We start from the raw sequence: 25,119 nt of genomic DNA, 5'->3' as shown, positions 1-25,119 counted from the left end.
TGAAAAGGATAAGGAAAAGGAGGAGTTGGACCCCATGGGGAAGGTTGCCACCAGGGGGGAACTGGTCCTGGTTGGAAGCCCTTGTAGTTCTGAAAACCCCGGGACCTCTCTCGACCTCTGTTAACAAAAGGTTGAGGATTAGTGGTATCCTGATCACTGTCAGAATCAGTGCCAGACCCCGAATAGTTCGAGCCATACCTCTTGCCATTGTTCTTATACTCAGGGGCTTTGTAAGAGTCACTCGTGTAAGGGTACACAACCTCCAGTTTGAACTTTGCCAGGTCTTTTTTGAATTTATCAATTTTGATTTGTACGATATGATCATAGAAATCTTTGTTATTTTTATCTGACTCTTCCTTCTGTTTTTTAAAAACAGTAGTCGTGGATATGGTCGTTTTTATTTGTGCCTCCAGAACTTGTATTTCTATCAGTAGAGTGTCACAAGTGTGCTTGGCAGTACTAATGATAAGGATCAGCCAATCTCTTGTACATCGCCAAGCGATCAAGGACCAATCCATCAAGAACTCTTTGTCTGACAGGAAAAGACGTGGGGCATTAGTTACCAAGAGGCCAGGTGGTGCGCAACTAGCCCTCAAATATTCTGCCATCACTCTCCCATGTGCCTGAGTGCGGGAATGCGATTTCTTAAGCGTCAAGACCTTTGTCCAATCGTCCGCTATATGTACTGCTGGTGTTGGAATAGTATCCAAAATACTTGGCATGTTGTCCATAATGGATTGAAATACAGAATCATCATATGCCAGCCCACTTCGTTCAGCCATCGTGTCAGGTTATCTTATAAGAGAGAAGCACAGACTTAAGGGAACCAGGAGAACCCGAGCAATTACGAGAAAAGAAGGAGAAGTACCAGCATAAATATGCTGAATGTAGAATTACCAAACTAGTATAATTCACAAAAGACCCGCAGCCAGCAGCTGCTCAAACAATACTACAAAAAGAGGAGGGAGGGTCATAGGGGAATTTAAAGACCTAGCCTAGGTTAAGCCCCCAGCTCAATACTTTAAACTCAAGAAACCTAGGGGTCTATGTTAGAGGGGTATCCAAAAACCCTCAGTCCATAGCACAAGCTTAATGGAAGACGATAATAGGAGTAAGATAAAAAATAAACTGAAATAGAAAGAAGTGTAAGTGGTTGTAACAAAGAACCCGCTTCGTTCTTAGGATACCCATCAAACAATTGTATGATCAATTCTATCATCTGGTCATCCTACAGAGGTAAGGAGTCTCTAGATCATTGAGACCCATTTATACCCTGTTGTAGAGCGGGGTCAGTGCCCACAAGCACTAGGTGACCAGTGACAGACACAGGATGGGTATACGTGCAGTGCAAAAAGGAAAAGTGGTGAGAATAAAATAGGATAGAGGGCAAGACAGTACTTTTATTAGAAATATGTCCTCTTCCTAGTTAAAAACAAAACGAACAGTGCACGAATGCAGTATTGGAACAAATCACTGCATTAATGGCCAACATGTTTCAACCTAGCTGGGAAGGACCCAAGGCTTTCATCAGGACCCCTGTTCATAACAATGCTACTGCTTAGTGAAAAACAATATATGTAAACCAGTGAAGTAACATAAAAGGATACAACGTGTGGATTCACAACTCGTGGGGTAATAACATTTAAGAAAGGGTCGAGGGGGAAAGAACACGGATGGCATTTTTTTAAACGAGCGAGGACACGCAGATTTTTTTTAAACGAGCGAGGACACGCAGATTTTCAGTTGCCGGTTACACGAGGTAAACAGTTAGTGTTTGTTTGTGGGTTGATAACATCACAGTTAGTTTGGGTGAGGTAATTTGTGGCACAATTTTAGCGCAATGACATTTTCAGTCACACAGGCTCTTAAGAAGGGAGGGAGCAATCTTATTTAATGGCAGATTGGGTTCATATTGCAGTTAACTTCACTATGTAGGAAGGAAATGTTTAGTGCACTGTTACAACTATTGATGCAGTTCCTTTTAATTCATTTACAGTACCCCTGAAGAAGAACTATCGTTCGAAATGCATTGGGCTTAATAACTGTACCGACTTAAGGATGGTTGAAAGCACGTGTCAATGTTTAAGCTTATAGCAGCATCTGGCATTTGAAAATGCGGAATAAAATATTCCACTTCAACCAGACTGTCTCTGAAGTGATTTCCTAAACATGAAGAATGGAGTATCAGTTTCAAAAAATTACATTGGATTAAAATGGATTACTTTGGTTTACCTGACGAAAATCTGGTTCACTGTCAGAGGAAAGTTTCCTCACTTTCGCAGTGCAGCAGCAAGGGATACAAATGTTACCCCTTTGTTCCAATTCTATCTGCCGTATTCAGCCAGGGTAGCTTGACTCCAGTGGCGTAGTGAGCACGGGACCCACGTCTGGGCATACCCTTCCCACATAGGGTGAACAGCAAAACGGGAAACTACCTTTACAACGCAACTATTACAACGGAGTGCTATTACAACGCAACTATTACAACGCAAAAACTATTACAACGCATGTTTTTACAACGCATGCTATTACAACGCAAATGCTGTTACAACGCATGCTTTTACATCGTAAATGTATTAATTTTAAATTTAATTTAAAAATGTTAAAAATTTTTAAAATATTTTTAATTTTATTAATGATTTTATTTACATGAATTATTTTTCAGGTATCTTTTTTGTAAAAGTAATTTTTTTAAATATATATATATATATTTTTTTTTAAATAAAGAAATATTATATTGCAAAAATGTTGAAAATAAGATTATAATCACAAGCATTAATACTCAGGTATTTATTTTGATAATTAAATATTAAATTATTTAAATTTAATGTTGGTGTTAATGTTAGATAAATTGTATTAATTTAAAAAATTAATTCTTGGGTATTTTTTTTAAAAATGTAAAATTTTTAAAAATATGTTACATTTTTTTTATTAATCAACTATTTATTAACATCACAAAAATTAATACTCTTGTATCTTTTTTGAAAAAGTAATTGTTTTAAATATATATTAAAATTCTTTTTCTTTAAATTAATTAAATATTATATTGGATAATTGTTGATAATAAGTTTATAATCACAAGCAATAATACTCAGGTATCATTTTAGATAATGTAAATGTTTAAACTATAAGTAGTGAATATTTTATATTTATAGTTAAATATTTAATTATTTAAATTTAATGTTGGATTAATGTTACAAAAGTTAATACTCAGGTAGCTTTTTAGAAAATGTATTTGTTTTAAATATATTTTTTAATTAATTAAATATTATATTGGATAAATATTGATAATAAGTATATAATCACAAGCAATAATACTCAGGTATATTTTTAGAAAATGTAAATGTTTAAACTATAAGTAGTGAATATTTTATATTTATAGTTAAATATTTAATTATTTAAATTTAATGTTGGATTAATGTTAAAAAAATAATTTCAATACAAGCATAAATAATTATTTAATATTTACGAAAATGTAAATATTTTAAATATTTGAAGTGATTAATGTTTTATTGATGATTATTTAATAAAAAAAATAAAATTAATTACCAAATATATATTATTTATATGAAGGAAAATATTATTATTAAAAAATATATTTATTGATAAATTAATTATTTGAAATATATATCACTTTTTAAAAATGATACACATACAATTACATACATTTTTGAAAATTTTCCCACGGTTTAACATTGATTTCAATGGAAGGTTTAGTCCTTCGTTTATTGCAATGACCGCTCTATAGTAACCAACGCAATGGATTAGTAAGGTCGAAAAAGAACAGAAGGAGGAGAGAGAAGATGAAAACAAGATCAGCATACAGGTAAGTGAACAAAAACATTATTTATGGTAGTATATACATTACTTTAAGAGTAAATTTAATGAAGTAAAAAAGTATAAAGACAATGACGTTTTTTTAAATTTTGTTTTATTTTTGTTAAAAAAATATAAAAAAAAATATTGCAATTTTTATTAACATACTTCATATTTTTTAATAATTTTACGACATTAAATAACATTTATAATAAAATAATATATTTTAATTAATAATGTTTAAAAAATAGTCCTTTGTTTATCTTGGTACATTTTGATGACGTCGTTACGTTGACGTCGACGTTAGCGGCCATCTTGGATAGCAGCGATTGCTGGAAGCAGCTGGAAGCTGATCTGCGCTCAGGTAGGAAACTTTATAAAGTTATTTTATAATATAAAAAAAATTACGAACATATATATTGTAATGAAAGGATAAGGAGAGGTTGCGGTAGTTAATAAAAGATGTATAGAGTTTGTTTTCAGCATGTCGCCGAAGATATTACTTGCATATGTCTACGTCGGGTTATGTAAGAAATAATGTAATGGATACAGATTGAAAATAAGTATATATGTTTGATTTATTGAAAACATTTTGAACGTTTAATGCTTTGATGTAACTTAGATATATTTATCGATCGAAGATTGGAAGAGGAGAAATAGGATAGTTTGGTTGTTTTTTCCAAAATTATTGCTTTTCACAAGGTATTTGATAAATAAAACTCTTTCTTTCAAATTGTACGAGAAAAAAAAAGGGAGACATATTTTGTTTAAAATGTGGTTCTTTTTGTTTCAGAGCTTTACTTTGTTGTATATTGTATTTTTCGTTTTGGAGCGTAGATTTGATGCATTGCTTTAAAATGTATTTGTTCTGGAAATCAAAGACATTTCTTGGTGTTTTTTTTAAATTAGCAAATTTGGAATGTGATACTATTTGACATAGTTAGTGAGAAGAATAATAGTTAGGATGTGATACATGATAACAAAATCATTTAATTTACAGGCTGGGATTGCTAATTTTTGAAAAATATAATTTTAGTAAAAAAAGAAGATGGTTTAAGGATTTGTCTAACGAAGACGTATTTCTTTAGAAAGACGTCCATTTTTGGTTAAAAAAAAAGAAAACATTTTAAAATATATACTAAATACGTTAGGAAAAAGGATGGAATTTTATGGCTTTTAAATATTTTTTTAAATTTGAGGTACAATGCATTACTGACATTACCAAATACAAGTTTAGTTTACAATTTTCAAAAATATGACAAATACTGTCAAAAAATTAGACTTTAAAGCAAAGTTTTTAAGATATCAAACATTTGGGATAAAAAGCATCACTTTGGAAAAAAAAGTGGTGGGAAAGGAAAGAATATTTTAAAAGGATCGTTCAAAATGTTTTCACAACAAATATATTTCATTTTAAATGCGATGGATATCATCATAAGTTTGGGAAAAGAAGGAGAAAAGTAACTTTTTTCCGGATTTAAAGGGTTTTTTTGAAAAGGAAAAATATTCCAGTGGAATTGCCTTCTTTGGAAAAATGTGGAATAGAAAAAAAAAACACTTCTTAAGGTAAAGGAACCCGACAAAAATTTGTTAAAATTTTTTTAACAAAAATGCCAATTAAATTAAATGTCTAAAAAAAATTTAGGTCAAAGCAGGAAAGTACATTTATGAAAAATGATTAGAAATGTAATATGTTAGCAACATTTTCCAGGTAGTCTAATGCCACAGTCAACGAAAATTGTTGAAGTACTCCCAATAGTCTCTCGGACATTTCCTTAGCTTGCTTAGAAGGTCGTGGATTTAGGCTACCTGTTAATGCTTGGGCAAGTCTCATTTCTTGAAAACTTTGCTCCTTCTTCAAAGTTTTCAAAAAAGAGTAGAAATTTGGATGATGTTTACCAATTGTATGACTGAAGGAGTTGTGCCATCCCTCTATGGCATTGTTTGTTTTAGCACCTCCTTCTAAGCAGGTTGAGTAGCAGTTCCACCACTCCACATGGAAACGTGGCTTCCTCCTGCGACCTGATCGGCTTAGATGTCCAATCCATGTGTCCTCAAAGTAATTTAACAAGGGAGCCAATTTTTCTTCATTTTCGACATAATATTCTGATTCAGAAATTGCAGTGTAGTACTCGTCTACACTTTCAGGAGGTACAAAACAAAGTGCTGTTAATTTTTTTAATTCAAATTGTAGTTTACTATCTGAGCAGTAATCTGTAACCAGGGATGATTTTTGTAACTTATGCCAATATGCCTGGGAAAAATGAAAAAAACACCCCTGAATTTGGGTATCCACGTACAATTTGTTGATCACATTGATCATAGTCAATTCAAAATCAATAATGATTTTCCGAGGACTTATGCCAGATGTTTTCTCTTTAATCACTGTCAAAAATTCAGTGTAGGTTGCAGATTGCTTATCTGGTAGTAAACTGTACACTAAGGGAACTACATTTGTGTTAATTTGTGCATGAATGCTGTAAATTTGAGTGAATGGATGGGGTGTACATTTAAACGTCTCATCCATCATCCAAATTTCAGTATTCTCTAACTTAAAAAGGTTGCGGGGAGTACTAAAAATTAGAATACGTTTAAGAGGGTTTTGGTTGTCATAGAGTAAGAAAGGTTCATTAGAGAAAGACAGAGTAAGGTCATGAGGAATATTTATGTCAGCAAAAGTTTGAGGAGTAACTGTGTGTGTGTTACTTGCCTGCTTTTTACGTTGGATAATTCTACGCAAATTGGGTATAATAGGCATATTACAAGCAATATGACCAGGGACATGCTGTGCAACCTCTCTTAAAATTGAACCAGGAGTTTCATTGGAGGTGGATGCAATATCTTTCATCTCGTTAATTGTTTGACGTATTTCTATCTCCATTGCAGAGGCAGAGTGGTTATGTTCGGTTGTTTTTATTATGTTGTCACCAACAGTAACCGCTCTGCCGCTGCAACGGGAAGAATAATATTGCACACACCTCCAATGTTTCCTTGGTTCACTTATCCTTTCATTACAATATATATATCCACAATGTTGGAGAAGTCTGTTTCCTTTCCTGGATTTAATATAGGATGCTGTGGCCTGGCTTGACATTATCTGTTGAAAAAAATGAAAACAGAAAAGAAAATTAATATGTTTTCTATATTTTTGTTTTATCTTTTAGAAAAGGACACATTTTTACATGTTTATACTAGTTTTGAGAGTTATTTTAGTAAGTGGGACACCTACACTATCCAGCACTTACCCTACTGATGCACTTTCCTGGAGTTAGAATAGTAAGTGGCACCCCTACACTATCCAGCACTTACCCTACTGATGCACTTTCCTGGAGTTAGAATAGTAAGTGGCACCCCTACACTATCCAGCACTTACCCTACTGATGCACTTTAAAATAGTTAGAATAGTAAGTGTCACCCTTACACTATCCAGCACTTACCATACTGATGCACTTTACTGGAGTCAGAATACTCATTGGCACACTTACACTATCCAGCACTTACCCTACTGATGCACTTTCCTGGAGTTAGAATAGTAAGTGGCACCCCTATACTATCCAGCACTTACCCTACTGATGCACTTTCATGGAGTTGGAATAGTAAGTGGCACCCCTACACTATCCAGCACTTACCCTACTGAAGCACTTTCCTGGAGTTGGAATAGTAAGTGGCACCCCTACACTATCCAGCACTTACCCTACTGATGCACTTTCATGGAGTTGGAATAGTAAGTGGCACCCCTACACTATCCAGCACTTACCCTACTGATGCACTTTCATGGAGTTGGAATACTAAGTGGCACCCCTACACTATCCAGCACTTACCTTACTGATGCACTTTACTGGAGTTAGAACAGTAAGTGGCACCCCTACACTATCCAGCACTTACCCTACTGATGCACTTTCCTGGAGTTAGAATAGTAAGTGGCACCCCTACACTATCCAGCACTTACCCTACTGATGCACTTTCATATCTATTTTTTGGTATTAATTTTGTGGTTTAGAAGTGATTTTTATGAGAAATTACCTTTGGTTTTTGGTGTTTGCTTCTTGCTGTTCTTCCTGGTCTTCTAATTTATGTTTGTTTTGGATTTTTGTTGATTGCTTTCTCTGGTTTGGATCTTCAAGTTGGATTCTAAAATAGAAATTGGAGATTGTTTCAAATGTTTTCCACATGTTTCATGTAATTTGATTATTTCAAAAATGTAAAAGTATGACAAATTACTAAATGATTCTTTTTCAGTTTGGTGTAAAAAAAATGTCTTTTGAATGTATACATTTTTCAACAATGTCTCATTTTTTGTGAAATCAGAATACTCATTGGCACACTTACACTATCCAGCACTTACCCTACTGATGCACTTTCCTGGAGTTAGAATAGTAAGTGGCACCCCTATACTATCCAGCACTTACCCTACTGATGCACTTTCCTGGAGTTGGAATAGTAAGTGGCACCCCTACACTATCCAGCACTTACCCTACTGATGCACGTTCATGGAGTTGGAATAGTAAGTGGCACCCCTACACTATCCAGCACTTATCCTACTGATGCACTTTCCTGGAGTTAGAATAGTAAGTGGCACCCCTATACTATCCAGCACTTACCCTACTGATGCACTTTCCTGGAGTTGGAATAGTAAGTGGCACCCCTACACTATCCAGCACTTACCCTACTGATGCACTTTCCTGGAGTTAGAATAGTAAGTGGCACCCCTATACTATCCAGCACTTACCCTACAGATGCACTTTCCTGGAGTTGGAATACTAAGTGGCACCCCTACACTATCCAGCACTTACCTTACTGATGCACTTTACTGGAGTTAGAACAGTAAGTGGCACCCCTACACTATCCAGCACTTACCCTACTAATGCACTTTCATATCTATTTTTTGGTATTAATTTTGTGGTTTAGAAGTGATTTTTATGAGAAATTACCTTTGGTTTTTGGTGTTTGCTTCTTGCTGTTCTTCCTGGTCTTCTAATTTATGTTTGTTTTGGATTTTTGTTGATTGCTTTCTCTGGTTTGGATCTTCAAGTTGGATTCTAAAATAGAAATTGGAGATTGTTTAAAATGTTTTCCACATGTTTCATGTAATTTGATTATTTCAAAAATTTAAAAGTATGACAAATTACTAAATGATTCTTTTTCAGTTTGGTGTAAAAAAAATGTCTTTTGAATGTATACATTTTTCAACAATGTCTCATTTTGTGTGAAATCAGAATACTCATTGGCACACTTACACTATCCAGCACTTACCCTACTGATGCACTTTCCTGGAGTTGGAATAGTAAGTGGCACCCCTATACTATCCAGCACTTACCCTACTGATGCACTTGACTGGATTTAAAATAGTAAGTGGCACCCCTACACTATCCAGCATTTACCCTACTGATGCCCTTTTATGGAGTTGGAATACTAAGTGGCATCCTTACACTATCCAGCACTTACCCTACTGATGCACTTTCATGGAGTTAGAATAGTAAGTGGCACCCCTACACTATCCAGCACTTACCCTACTGATGCACTTTCATGGAGTTAGAATAGTAAGTGGCACCCCTACACTATCCAGCACTTACCCTACTGATGCACTTTCCTGGAGTTGGAATAGTAAGTGGCACCCCTACACTATCCAGCACTTACCCTACTGATGCACTTTCCTGGAGTTGGAATAGTAAGTGGCACCCCTACACTATCCAGCACTTACCCTACTGATGCACTTTCATGGAGTTTGCATAGTAAGTGGCACCCCTACACTATCCAGCACTTACCATACTGATGCACTTTACTAGAGTTAGAATAGTAAGTGGCACCCCTATACTATCCAGCACTTATCCTACTGATGCACTTTGCTGGAGTTAGTATACTAAGTGGCACCCCTACACTATCCAGCACTTACCTTACTGATGCACTTGACTGGATTTAAAATAGTAAGTGGCACCCCTACACTATCCAGCACTTACCCTACTGATGCACTTTTATTGTGTAAGAATAGAGTATTTACACTATCCAGTACTTACCTTAGTAATAAATCTAATTTTTCTGATGTTTTTCTTTGGCTTTGTTTGTCAAGGTGTATTCTCAGTTTGAGTCTTGATTGGAGGGCTTCAAAAGATAATTTTCAGTATCTAAAATGAATTTAATTATTTTTTTTTGAATAATCAGAACTATTTTTTTTGAGCTAATGATAACTGAGAAGTGCATAATCGACTCTTGCTTTCTTAAATGTATTCGTATTTCTAATTTTACAAAAAGTTTACCTTTTTAAAAGTATTTTTTTCTTGTTGTCAATTGAAAGGATGTTTTTCGTAAACCAAGTTGGTTTATCTGTGTGAAAAAAAAAAATATAGCTATGGATTATTTTTTAGAAAGGTTTGTAAAATATTTAGTCATGTTTTTGGGTAAATCGTTAAAAAAATACCTTTTTGTAATTCGCCCTGAGATATGTTGATTCGTAGAAAATTAGCTTTTGTTGAAAAGAAGCTTATGTATTAGTCTCACTTGTTTGGAGAACTGTTTCAGAAAGAAATAACATTTTGTCGTTGCTTAAAACAAGTTCTTATTTTTCTCAAAAAATTACTGTCAGATGAAATATTAATAACGTTTTTATCAAAATTACATTTATATTTACATTGGATTATCCAGAGAAATTTTTAAATATAATCTGGTATTTTTTAAATTAATGGCTACTATAGTATTACTATTCGTGTTAATAAAATTTAAATGTTTAATTTATTCTTGATTAAATGTTCTACTGAAACATTTGTTTACTTCTTTTTAAGTACTTACTTGAATTTCCTTGAATGAACGCTTTAAAGTTGGCTACTGCTGATATCTAGTTGAAGAGGTCAGAGAGTCACCTTTTGATGTCTGCTTACTCTGGGAGTTGATAATCAACTGAATTTAAAATGGTGTCTTGCTCCTATTTATATCTTTTAGTCAGTAGCATCATTAATTTTTTACTTTACACCGTTAGATTTCTAATTTTATATTTAGACTTATTTTGTGGAAACGTATAATTTAAAATGTTTGGTTTTGAAGTGATGTTTTCATACTTTCGTTCCGTTTTTGGCATCCATTTTGAGACTACTGTTTATCTTTAATGTCAAGGAAATAGTTGATGGACTTCTTAGTAAACATCAGTACTTAAAATGGCGGATCTATACAAGCATATCTTTCCCTTCATATAAAATGTTTCTTTGTCATTTATTTAATAATCGTTTCTATGTTTTAAAGGCCGTTTTAAAGAAAAGATAATTTTTATTTCTGTGAAATTTGTGAATTTTTATAAATGCGAGTACTAATTTTGTTACTCGAGTATTAATTTAGTTACTCGAGTATTTATTTTTAAGAAATCGTTTATTTCGGAGCATTTCCGTGCAGTTTTTCACCACATTTTAAAACACTTCCCCACCCAAAACCCCTACTTTCCCTGCATCCCGTGCCAGATTGTATATATCTTAAAAAAAAAAATTAAAAAAATTGTTACTTGAGTATTAATTTTATTACTCGAGTATTTATTTTAAGAAATCGTTAATTTCTGAGCATTTCCGTGCAGTTTTTCACCATATTTTAAAACACTTCCCCACCCAAAACCCCTAATTTCCCTGCATCCCGTGCCAGATTTTATATATGTAAAAAAAAATAAACATTTAAATGCGTTGTAAAAGTATGCGTTGTAAAAGTTTTCGTTGTAATAGTACTTTTCTATTATTTACTCTATATTGCGTTGTAATAGTATTCGTTGTAAAATATTGCGTTGTAGTATACTGTGCGTTGTAAAAAATGCGTTGTAAAAGCATGCGTTGTAATAGTATGCGTTGTAACGTCGTACATCCCAGCAAAACACACAATATGATGGACAGAATGTTGCACAATGGCAAAACATTCACCCCCAGTCACAGATCTGGGTTTAATCCTTCGTTATTTTGCTCACCAATCCACCCCAGTTCAGACATGACCATATGCAAATCAGCCTTGACCCTGTGCCTCATGGGAACAGTCCAGCCCGAACTGCCAAGCCATGTCTTCCCTGGACCGGAATCAAGCATCCTAGGACCGGTTTCTGGCTATCAGCCGTCTTAAGCCTGGGTAGCTTGACTCCGGTGGCGTAGTGATCACGGGACCCACGTCTGGGCATACCCTTCCCACATAGGGTGAACAGCAAAACACATAAGATGATGGACGGAATGTTGCACAATGGCAAAACATTCACCCCCAGTCACAGATCTGGGTTTAATCCATCGTTATTTTGCTCACCAAGCCACCCCAGTTCAGACATGACCATATGCAAATCAGCATTGACCCTGTGCATCATGGGAATAGTCCAGCCCTAACTGCCAAGCCATGTCTTCCCTGGACCGGAATCGAGCATCCTTGGAGATAGGTCTGGCTGCTCGTGCCAAGCTACTAAGGGGTTGAGCAGGACTATCTCAAACGGTGTCCTTCTTTGGCCTAACGTTGAGGGACGAGCCCCAGGTCTCGCATCTGGTGACAGTGGTGTAGGACTGGGACTCCGGCTTTCAACGGTTCCCCCTGGGAGCAAGTACCCAAGTGCTGTTGCATCCTTATTTTATTGAATTTGTTTTTGGGCAAGGACATGCTAAGGTCCTCCTCCCGGAGCCTGTGGGCGGACCCAGCGACACTATTCCCTGAGGACCGATGCAAGCAAAGATGTCCCGGGGACCCCATCCCTCCGGGACAAGGAAGGCCAAGGAGAGAAGAAGGGCTTGTGGGGGGCTCACTTGCCCCAGTGTCTGGAGTGACTTGTGTCCAGAGAAGCACTGATTTCGCCTCCTGCCAAGTGGTGCACATAGAGAATGCTGGCTCTGGGGCTGCAGATGCTGGGTGTTACCGGGTCCCCGATAAAGGAAAAACCAAAAAAAGAAAAAGGTAATTTAATATTCGTGCCCCTGACCAATGGAATGCCCGATCAGCCCCAGGCGATTTCACTTATGCCTTGTGGTGCCCCAGGGGGTGTCAGAGGCACCACAAACCTCTATGAAGAGTGCAATAGGGGCTGCAAATGTGCAGCAGACACCCTGTCCCCGAGAAATGTATTGAAAAACCTCACTCTAAGTCTTCCAGGGGTTACATTAATGTCCCTGGAAGCGGTTTGGCTTGATTTTAAGTACTTCTTTAGCCTGTACGTTTGTACATATGCTCTGAATTGCAGGGACCCATGTTGGTTGGTTTTAAAGCTTCAGAAGTAGTGTAATTAGTGTACAAGAAAGACTTTGGGATGCATGTTTTGAACATAATGCTTTTTTAATAATAATGATGTTAACAATGCAAGGTCTAACCCCCTACTGACTTTAATGTTTTGTTGCAACATGTAATGCCTGTTAGTATTGTTGCCATTGATTTGAATAGTGTTACAGTGATGCAATAGAAAATGTGGCTGCTTTTACTAATGTGATGAAACCCTAAAAAAGCCATTAGGCCAGCCCTACTGATAGTGACAACGTATATTATGATACTGCATATAGTATAGGTGGAGGTAATTGTGTTATAGGAATCAGGGCCCACTAGGGGTATAAGAGATATGAGTGTGTTACCCATGGTACTTGTATCTACCTGATTGTATATATTTGTAATTTAATGCTTAGTATTTAATAGTGTGTGTAAAAAAAGTACTTTTCCTTTTTAAAAGAAAAAAAACACTGACTGCACATTCATTTATTGAATGTTGTTGGGTGCCAGGTTATTGAGATTTCCAGCCCACAGCGGCTTCCTTAATAGTCCTTGGACCGCTCTGCTCTTCTACCCTGAAAGAGTCAACTGCTACAATGGGATACTTGTCTCTCAAGAAAAAGACACTTGTGGACGTATTACTTTTGAAGGACTCCCATTCTGTGCAACTAATAACCCAGTTTCCTACACTGTCCTCTCCTCATATCTTATGACTCTGTTCCTATATGGCTCTGGAACTACTCTCACTTACATAATTCTACCTCTGGATCTATGCTGTTCCCCTGCACCCAGCACTGATTGCCTCTTGGATCCTGTGCTGTTCCCCTGTATCCTCAGTGGCTCACCCTTGTACCGTATACTGCTGCCTGCTCTCATATCCTGTACTTATCCCCTTTTTGCACCCTATGCTGATTCCCCCTCAGCACCATCAGCTATTCACCCACCGCTAGTCCTAACTGTGTGCTTTCGTAATTTTTATTTTATATACCAGTCAAAATAATTGAAATGAACTGATTGGTTTATTCTGTTGTGAATCAGTAGGAGTTTAAAGAGTTCTGTTAATAAACCTGACAAAGATATGAAAACATTGCTATTAATTATGTTGATGGATGCTTTTGTTTTTCTTCCTACAGAATGTGACCTTCACTACAGTGCAAAGAAAATATTTTAATGAAACCAAGGGGTTAGAATCAATTGAGCAATTGTGTACACCTGAATTCAGCACTGTCATAATGGAGGTTCAGTCTAAGTATGTCAATAAGGAAACATTTATGTCATTGTCTTCCTTGTATGCTACTATAAATTTAAATAGTTCCTGTGTAAACAGCAAAAAGAAACCATGTTAAATTGTGCTGTGTAGTATCTTCTCGCTTTCCCATCATTCATACTGATACAATGAATTTGTTGAATTTGCAATAATACTGAATTATATTATTTTGCCTTCCTTTCAACTAAGTTGCCCTCTATGTACTTTCATGGATCTGAGACTGTTTATCAATTACAAAAACATAAGAGAAGATAAGCGTAGTCAATAGTGTGAATTCACACCTAGGGGTTCGAGCATTAACCTATCTCTATATCTGTGCTTAGGAATATTGCAGATGAAAGCACTTTGCTACAAAGAATGGTAATGCTCCTGTCCCAATACTCCCAATGGGCACAAATATGTCTTCCACCACATTATGTTCTAGTAAAATATCCCCATGTGAACTATTTTCTGACCCGGCTCACAGGCAGGTCGTTCCCCACGCCACCACACGGCCGCCAGCTGCCTCGTACCTGCTCCCTGCCGCCCTCCTGTTTTCCCGCCGTTACCCGCTCCTTCCTGCCGCTGCATCCCTGCGGCCCCGCCCCTTGCTCCCCATTGGCCACCCCGCTCCCAGTTGCTCCTCCGTCCCTCTCCCCCTCATAAGGAGGCCGCACAGTGGCTGCACCTCCCTCCCTATCCCCCTCTTATGGAGGCCATGCAGCGGGCGCGCCAAAGGCGTGCCAAAGGCAAGCCCATCTGCGCCCGTCCGCGCCTGGACTGCGCCCAGTGCCAGAACCCCTGGACCCCGCGAACGTCACAACACCAGACTCCGCTACGACGCCAGCACCCTCTACGCACTCAACGCCGGCCGAAACAACACCTGCTTCCAAGCCGCCCCAAAACTGACTCACAGACCTTTCTCCTGCCACACCTGCAGCTTCGCCTGCGAAAGAGCCACCATACCTCCAAGGACTGGACCCAACCACCTCCGCTGCATACTTCTCAACACCGGCTCCGCACGCAAACACGCCGTCGAGCTCTGGGATCTGCTCGACACCTCTGCCCCCAGACGTGGCCTTCCTGACCGAGACCTGGTGGAACGACTCCTCGGCGCCCGACATCGCCATAGCCATCCCGGACGGCTACAAGATCACCCGCAGGGGTCGCGCCAACCGAATCAGAGGAGGCATAGCCATCGTCCACAAGTCCACCCTCAAGGTCGCCACCCACACAGACGACACCCTCAACACCGCCGAACACCTGCACTTCCGGACCCACACCGACCCCAACACCACCCTCAGAGGAACACTCATCTACAGACCCCCTGGACCCCAAGCTCAATTCAGCGACTCCATCGCCGACTTCGCCAGCACCCACGCACTCGCCTCCACGGACTACATCCTCCTCGGGGACCTGAATTTCCATCTCGAGAACAACAACAGCGCCAACTCCGCCACCCTGTTTGACAACCTCGACAACCTCGGCCTCAGACAACTTATCACCGCACCCACCCACGCCGCTGGCCACACGCTGGACCACGTCTTCTCCCCAGGCACCCACGTCGCCTACGACCACACCACCGAACTCCACTGGAACGACCACCGCTGCATCCATTTCACCTTCAATAAACCAACCATGCACCACTGCACCCAACAGCTACCTCGCCGCTGCTGGAGCAAAGTCACCGAAGACCAGCTGATCACCACCCTCGCCCAAAACCCACCCACTGACCCCACCAACCCAGACACCGCAGTCCGCAACCTCAGACAGTGGATCGACGACTGCGCCAACACCCTCGCCCCACTCAAGAAACCCTCCAACAACCATGCCAGCAAGAGAGCCACCTGGTTCACCGACGAGCTGCAGACCTCCAAACGCGCACGCCAGAAACTGGAGAAGATATGGCTCCACGAACGCACTCCGGACAACCACGCAGCCCACAAGGACGCCACCCGCAGACATCACCACCTCATCAGATTAGCCAAGAGATCGTCCTTCAAAGACCGCCTGGATAACAACACACACGACAGCAAAGAGCTCTTCAGCATCGTAAAGGAACTCTCAACCCCAGCGCCAACGCCAACGACATACCGCCCTCACAAGAACTGTGCAACTCACTGGCCATCTTCTTCCACCGCAAGATCGCTGACATCCATGACAGCTTCAACACCATGACCGCCCCGACTACGCCAGACCCCACCTCCCCTGTTGAACACCACCAGCGCCAACCGCCAGACCTCCTGGTCCAACGTCAACGACGACGAGGCACGCAAGGTCATGAACTCCATCCACTCAGAATCTCCGTCAGACCCGTGCCCACACCACGTATTTAACAAAGCAGACGCTGCCATCGCACCCCAACTACGGAAGGTCATCAACATCTCCTTCGAAACAGCAACATTCCGGGAAAGCTGGAAACACTCCGAAATCAACACCCTCCTCAAAAAGCCCAAGGCGGACCCCAAGCAGCTCAAGAACTTCCGGCCCATCTCCCTGCTCCCGTTCCCGCCGAAGGTCATCAAGAAAATCGTCAACATGCAACATGAAACTGACCCGCCACCTCGAAGACAACAACATCTTGGACCCGTCCCAGTTCGGGTTCAGATGAAACCATAGCACCGAGACAGCCCTCATCGCCAACTAGACAACGGCGAAACATCAGCCCTTATCCTCATGGACCTGTCAGCCGCTTTCGACACGGTCTGCCATCTCACTCTAAAGACACGCCTCCTAGAAGCCGGAATCCAAGAGAAGGCCCTTGACTGGTCCACGTCCTTCCTCTCCGGCAGAGCGTCCGCCTCCCGCCCTTCCGATCCGAGGCCACCGACAGCGTCCCCCAGGGCTCATCCCTCAGCCCGACGCTGTTCAACGTTTACATGGCCCCCCTCGGACAAGCGGCCCGCCAACACGACCTCAACATCATCTCCTACACTGATGACACCCAGCTCATCCTCTCCCTCACCAAGGACCCGCACACCGCCAAAACCAAACTCCATGAGCGAATGAAGGCCGTCACCGATTGGATGAGGAACAGCCGTCTGAAGCTGAACTTGGACAAGACGGAGGTACTCATCCTCGGAACCACCCCCTCAGCCTGGGACGACTCCTGGTGGCCGACCACACTGGGAACAGCACCGACACCCACCGACCATGCACGCAACCTAGGATTTATCCTCGACTCCTCCCTCTCCATGTCTAAACAGATCAACGCTGTCTCCTCATCCTGCTACTACACCCTCTGCATGCCCCGCAGGATCTACAAGTGGATCCCGACCGAAACAAGAACGGTGACACAGGCCCTCATCCGCAGCAGACTGGACTACAGCAACATACTCTACGCAGGAATCCCAGCCAAACACTTACGACGACTACAACGCATCCAAAATGCCTCCGCCTGACTGATCGTCAACGTCCCCCGCCGCAGCCACATCACCCCCCACCTGAGAGACCTACACTGGCTCCCTGTCGACAAGAGGATCACCTTAAAGCTCCTCACCCACTCACACAAAGCACTCCACAACGCCGGACCAGCCTACCTAAACAGCAGACTCGGCTTCTACACCCCCACCCGCCAACTCTGCTCCACCAGACTCGCCCTCTCCGTTGTCCCTCGCATCCAACGAACAACCTCCGGTGGCAGATCCTTCTCCTACCTCGCCGCCAAGACCTGGAACACTCTCCCTACCCACCTACGGCAGACCCAAGACCTACTCACCTTCAGAAGACTCCTCAAGACCTGGCTCTTTGAGCAGTAGCGGCACCCCCTCCCCTCAGCGCCTTGAGACCCTCACGGGTAAATAGCGCGCTTTACAAGTACTCTGATTGATTGATTGATTGATTTTTTAAGATGGTTCCTTACCAGAATTACCACCTAAAACAATGCAAACTTGTCTGACAGGTCCTTAGAACACATTTTTGTTATCTGTATAAATTCCTTCACTTTTAGAATTCAAAGTCCCCCTGATATTGAAGACCCCCAGAATGCTCGTTTTCTGCCTGTTCTCTGAGGAATTATGTATTTTAGGTTTGGCAATTTGTGGTGATCCCAGAAGTCTCATCTTACGCTATCTTCTTTGATATTCATGCACATTAGAATATTTCTCCCTATGTGTGGGATCCCCGAACACATTTGTGGGGTGGCCATGGCCATGCCATGTGTTAGCTTGGCTTGGGGAAAGCTGTCTGCTACCCCTGTGGTGATGCCGGAAGCGGTGGGCAAGGGGGCCATAGTCTGCCGTTCTCCAACTTTGGATCATTCATGGATTTGCATTCTGGAATTATTCCCTTTGTTGGGGTGGGATCTTTGTGTACAGAGCACAGCAGTCAATCTTAGACAAAGATATGAACTTCCTTCAGTTTGGTTGCACATTCACATAACTGAAAATGAACCAAACTCCAGCCAATAAGAGAGTAGTCTCTAAGCCCTGCTCCTACTAGAGGCCACCAGGGCCCTAATTGTAAGGTTTACGGAATAGGGTGGGGTATTTAACACACATGCTAAACGCCATTACCGCAGGTTGAGGTATTTACCACACATGTGGTAAATACATCCTATTCTAAGTTTTCAACAGGTAAAAGTGGCATAACATGCGAAATAGGTTGTTTGAATTCCACATGTTTTTTTTTTTTTTTAGCCTCCCCCCCCCCCTTTCCCCAAAAATACATTTAGGAAGGTTTGACCTGCTGGATTTCGTCAGTGGAAAACTGCAAGGTTGTGATAAATATCACACAACTCGTAATGCCAATGCCTCTGCAGACACGTGTTAGCTGCTATTTCCACCAAATGCTGAATGTTCAGAATTTCTGCCCATTTTTTCTTTACTGAGGTTATACTCCGGTGTTATCAGCTTCATGGATCACCCCAATTCCTTTGATAGCTTTTTTAAATTGCTGTCTGTAAAGACTGGAACCAGGTGCCACATGCCAGAGGTCAATGCTGACCACATCCAGTAGATTTCCCATCGCCCTAAGGCAAGTACTGATAGATATATCAATTTCAAAGAAATGAAGCGAACAGACGCCTCAATCCAGGTGCACAGCGTTGCTTACTTTTATCAAAAAAGTGTCCTACATTTTTCCTTTTTTCCAAAGTTTTATTCATATTTGGTCCTTTACTTCTCAGAACATCTTTGTAATTACTCCAATCACGAGAGACACTTATACACATTTTCCTTAATGTTTACGAAATGCCAATCCAGGCCTTATTCCGAAGCATGGAGTGTGCGTTAGTCATCCTCAAAGGTAAGTCTATGTTTACCCAATGCATTTCGAGCCGTACCAGGCTCTTCATCAGGGGTTATCTACAAATTAAATTAAAACATGCCTGTTAGACTGTAGTCGACCAAAATCTAGAATATGGTTACAAGTGTTTCTATAAAATACATCCCATCAAAAGTGGCTAGCCCAGTACATAACGTCTGCCCTCTGAATTCATTATTATCCACTGTCTTGGAACCCTCTCTCCCCAACTGACACAGTGCCACATGTACCTTTATCTTTATTCAAACGGTCTCATTATATGCGCATTAATTCCTCCGCAAAACCCCTTCTACTGTGTGTTAACCCTCCCGTCTAAGTTTTTTCTGAAACGAACACGTACCTCAACAAACGGACCTGCCGATAGTTTTCCCTCGTGTTAATGATCCTTCTAGTGAAACGCTCTTCACTCCACTTAGATACCTTCATCTAGTCTCCACCCCTCGACTATCTAGCCAATCAACATTGTTGTTCTTTAAGCTACCTGTAGATTTAATCCCTTTTAGAGGTAAACACCCACTCCCTGACTTTCACTAGCCGCTTTCTATCGATATTGGCCTTGCGCGCTGACTGTTTTTTAATCGCTTTTTTCTCCCTCCGACTAACGCAGCAACCCTGTCTGTACCTTATTTTACCATACTCGTGTATCTACCCAATCACCACTATCGTCACCTCAGCATCTGTAAAAGTGTGTCTCATCAGGAAAAATCAGCCCTCCATAATTTGATAAATGATTTATCGATAGAAAGCCAATATCGATAGAAAGCGGCTAGTGAAAGTCAGGGAGTGGGTGTTTACCTCTAAAAGGGATTAAATCTACAGGTAGCTTAAAGAACAACAATGTTGATTGGCTAGATAGTCGAGGGGTGGAGACTAGATGAAGGTATCTAAGTGGAGTGAAGAGCGTTTCACTAGAAGGATCATTAACACGAGGGAAAACTATCGGCAGGTCCGTTTGTTGAGGTACGTGTTCGTTTCAGAAAAAACTTAGACGGGAGGGTTAACACACAGTAGAAGGGGTTTTGCGGAGGAATTAATGCGCATATAATGAGACCATTTGAATAAAGATAAAGGTACATGTGGCACTGTGTCAGTTGGGGAGAGAGGGTTCCAAGACAGTGATTAATAATGAATTCAGAGGGCAGACGTTATGTACTGGGCTAGCCACTTTTGATGGGATGTATTTTATAGAAACACTTGTAACCATATTCTAGATTTTGGTCGACTACAGTCTAACAGGCATGTTTTAATTTAATTTGTAGATAACCCCTGATGAAGAGCCTGGTACGGCTCGAAATGCATTGGGTAAACATAGACTTACCTTTGAGGATGACTTACGCACACTCCATGCTTCGGAATAAGGCCTGGATTGGCATTTCGTAAACATTAAGGAAAATGTGTATAAGTGTCTCTCATGTGATTGGAGTAATTACAAAGATGTTCTGAGAAGTAAAGGACCAAATATGAATAAAACTTTGGAAAAAAGGAAAAATGTATGACACTTTTTTGATAAAAGTAAGCAACGCTGTGCACCTGGATTGAGGTGTCTGTTCGCTTAATTTCTTTGATATTTCTACAAACACGTGTTTGGGCAGATCACGGATAACCGGGCTTGCACGCAAATGGATGAAAGGTAAAAAACATAGAGGATTGAAATTGGATGAACAGGTGTGCACTCTCACCCCCCTTTTTCAGATATATCAATTTACCATTCAGAGTGGGAAAATGGACAAGTGGTGTTCGGCAAATCTCTGCTGAACTTATCCAGAGAAGATTTGCTTTTGGAATTGCGCAGGAATACAATATTCCTGACAGAAAAACATTGGTTTCCCTTCACTCTTAATACCAATAGATTATGCTCAATAAATCTGAAGCAATGTTTTATAATGCTTCATTTGTTGCCAATCTAAAACATATGCAAAATTAATACAGCAGATTTTGAAAGAAGCATGGTGATTATAAATAAACACAGAGTAAATATTATAAACATCGAAAACATACCACATTAATCAGACGCCATTCTTTACAATCCTAACTAACAATAACTAGAGCTAAAAGATGTGCCATCTTGACTGCTGCACAGTGTTTTTCGTAGCTGAAAGAAATTAGCTTGAAGTCTTGTGCAAAGCCAGATTATGTTTCTGAAAAGCCAGTGTGGTCTTAGTCTGTAGCCTTGATAGTAAAATAACATGTTCCACAGAAGCCAGAATTTGTGATGTAATGCTAGAGAAAACTCATGAGAAGTATTTCACACATATAATCTCGCTAGACTAATATCAAAGAGCTATAGGCATACTTTCAACACTCACAATATGTATAACTTGATAATGAATTAATAAAAAAGTGGCAGTTTTAAATAAGGAACAGCATTTGAGGCCCTTAGGCCCTAAAGGAATGTTGGACAAGTGCACAGTATGCTGAACACCAGGCCAAGCAATACAAAATACACAACATGTAGCTATTTTCTTCAGATTAACAAATGTCCGAAAGCTTGTGCGTGCTCTCTACGAGCCCTGAAGCTTTTGGTATAAAGAAGGATCCAGGCGATAGGGTATATAATGTCTGCGCCCTCAACACATGCCACATGAGTACATATGTCATAGGAAATCTCCACCAAGGCAATGTAGGACAAAAAACTAAAAAAGTCCTATTCTACGTGAGAAGGGAAAAAGTTATTTCTTCAAACATCTAGTCACTGTGCCTTTCCACCATCCTCTAATAGGGCACAGACCGAGGAAATCTAGCTCTGACAAAGATATACTGCCTTTTAAATTGCTTTCAGTGGACAATCCAAGTCCAAAAGAGACTCAAGATAAAAATTCCTAGACAGACCAAGACATCTAATAATTGTAAGATATGCCTTCATGCAGACGTTTTCTCATTTAAAATTCTATAGATGGAGCTATCGTTGGCAAAGCTCTTGTTGGTGTCTACATCCTCAGGTCTTACCTTCCAAGAACAAATATGCACTCCCTTCTATTGAGACTTCTGGTCCTGTTCAGAACTCCATCTTTGACAAAGCCTAAGTTAATGAGGACTGTACCAATGCCAACTTCATCTACTGAATACAATATCAAATTCCTTCTATGACAACCTTCCGACAAAGTTCTTGCTGAAGACCTCAATGATGGAAAAAGCCTCACCCACCACAAAACTGATTCCTACTTCTTATATTCCCAGGCTGTTATTGAGATACCACCTGCTCTACTGCCAGCACTTAAACCACCTCATATTGCAAGCTCTTGCCGCAAAGATCCTGGGGAATGATCGGGAAGGGGGTGATGATGATTCTGAACAGTCCCTATGGACTAGCTTTTATCCAGCTGACCTGTATGCAAATTGCCAAAATTATAAATGATGAACCTGTCGATGCTATCCGTGATAATCTCATTAGATATCAGATAAAGCGCCTTCTCTGGATCAGAGACAGTGTCATAGTCAGGAATAGATGAAGTAATGTGCCTCTAGATATATCATTACTGTCACTAGAGTAGGTAGCGCAATCAGTTGTTGTAGCGGATTTTTGGGCCCATTTGTTTTCTCTACTCTCATCAAATGTTTAATTTCTTCTGACACTCACTTGATCCACCGATGGATCTTGCATTGTGCCACTTGGGAGTTGGATATTAGAGATCTAGCATCTGGATATCTAATGAGGATCAGGAATTGGATAACCGATTCACAAATTGATAATTAGTTTCATGTATATGACTCTCACTACCAGATTATATAAGTAAATAATTATCACTGCTAGTGCGAACCTTCTAAAGAAATTTAACCAGACTAAGATCAAGAAAACCAATAATTTGGTTAAAGCAATGCAAAACAAAAACATTTAGCACCTGGTAATTAGAAATCTCTGTTTACTAATCCTTCCCTGTCATTATTCAATCAATTGGAATGCACAGTCAACTTTAGGAGACAAGTCATGACAAAACACAGTCTATGATTTAGTTAAAGGTGAAATATATCAAAGATATTCAAAGGGTAGTACATCATTATTGAACATTTAGAACCTAAAGAGGGCTGCTCCGTTTAATTAGTTTAGGGTTGCCCTAATGTGACAAAAAGCTCTGGAAAGTTCAGCAAGGAGATGAGCCATAGCTGATGTGACCCCTCAAGAAAGAGTCCACAAATGGCACACACAGCAAATGTGTCAGTCCAAAAGGAAGCACATAAAGTCAGCAAAGATTTCCAAAGGCAGTCTCTGGGATCCGGTCTGGTTCGAGTTGGGAAAATCAGAGTGAACCAATTGGTCGGTTCATCACCAAGCAATCCAGTAATCTCTCTCCAACTTCCTAAAGCCAATGTATATTATAATCCTCTAGCTCTGGTGTTGACACCTCCTTGGTCACCTCATTGTGTCAGACCATTCAGTCCATTGGTCAGTTTGTGTAGGATGGTTGTCATATGACATAAAGAAGACCAATATCATAGAAAGAAGTGGTGTTGTCCAGGTAAATTGTCAGTTCATCAAGTATAAGTAAACTTCCAAACAATGATCCTTTAGCAGTAGGCACATGAACAACAGAGGACAATTTCCCATAGCAAATATTCCCAATGTAGCAACTTTTGTTGGAAATAGTCCTATAAAGCGAGTGAGTACTCTTCTAGTAAGACATACATTTGCTTAACATTGTAAATTATTTAAACTTTCTCTCAAATGTAAGGCAGGACAGAATAGAGACCATAGCAGGCCTACAATAAAGACAGTCTAAAATGTGCAGAATATAAAGATATAGGAATATATATATCATAGGGGAAAATCAATATTCTAAAATCCTTTCAGTTTATAAGGGCTTAGATTATTTGTATTTGTTGGATTGCAAAAATCACAAAGAAGTATGACATATCATTATATTTTCAAAGTAATAACGTAAAATCATAAAATATTAATATCGTTTCAAATGATTTACATTAGTGCATAAATAAAAATTGCGATTCTCCTATAACCATGACAAGAGAATCTGGATTTCATTAAAGACACGTAGGCTGACATTATGCAGATCTTTTAATGCAGTCTCCAAGCAGCGGCATACATCACAATACTAAGGTTCCAGAAAAGAACCTTGAAAGAATATAAATGGCCTGAGCTGATAACAATCTGCCTCTTGTAAATGACGAGGAGATAATAAGTAAGTTCAGAGATATAATAAACTTCGGTGATTCCGGTTTGAACACTTTTAACACTTCTAAAGGATCCTAGTGGAGGCGTGAAGAAGGAACTACCCAAACGAGGAGTAAACCAAAGCGACGGGCGGTTATGATGAAGGGTTACCTGAAAAGAGAGGGAAGTAAATGCCTCCAGAAGAAGTAAAAAATATAACACCTAGATAAATAAGGAAATAATGAGTTATTTCAAAAGCATCACAGGTATCAATATAAATAAATAGGCATTGTTGAGGAAATCACCAAAAACCAGGGAATGGAATGGGATGGGTGGGATAATGTCAGCCTCCGTGTCTTTAATGAAATCCAGATTCTCTAGTTCTGGTAATAGGAGAATCACAATTTCATTACAAGAACGGAGGCTACATTATGCATGTTGGTAGCTTTGTAACACCTCATTAGACATATGTTTGATAGGCATGCAGTAGTGCCGTGCAAAGGTG

General features: G+C 39.9%; 1 protein-coding gene across 1 annotated transcript in view; it reads left to right on the top strand.

The window, feature by feature from the left end:
- MSH4 (mutS homolog 4) overlaps positions 1–25,119 on the top strand; it is a 1,513,152-nt gene that overhangs the window by 219,914 nt on the left and 1,268,119 nt on the right. Inside the window, exon 6 of the mRNA XM_078673412.1 lies at positions 14,136–14,251. Within this exon, the coding sequence (XP_078529538.1) occupies positions 14,136–14,251 (116 nt within the window). The remainder of the gene's footprint in view (positions 1–14,135; positions 14,252–25,119) is intronic.

The sequence above is a fragment of the Lissotriton helveticus genome, chromosome 1_2 (assembly GCF_964261635.1).
Source record: "Lissotriton helveticus chromosome 1_2, aLisHel1.1, whole genome shotgun sequence".
Lineage (NCBI taxonomy): Eukaryota > Metazoa > Chordata > Amphibia > Caudata > Salamandridae > Lissotriton > Lissotriton helveticus.
The sequence above is the reverse complement of the archived record's forward strand: the minus strand, read 5'-3'. Positions and strand labels throughout refer to the sequence as shown.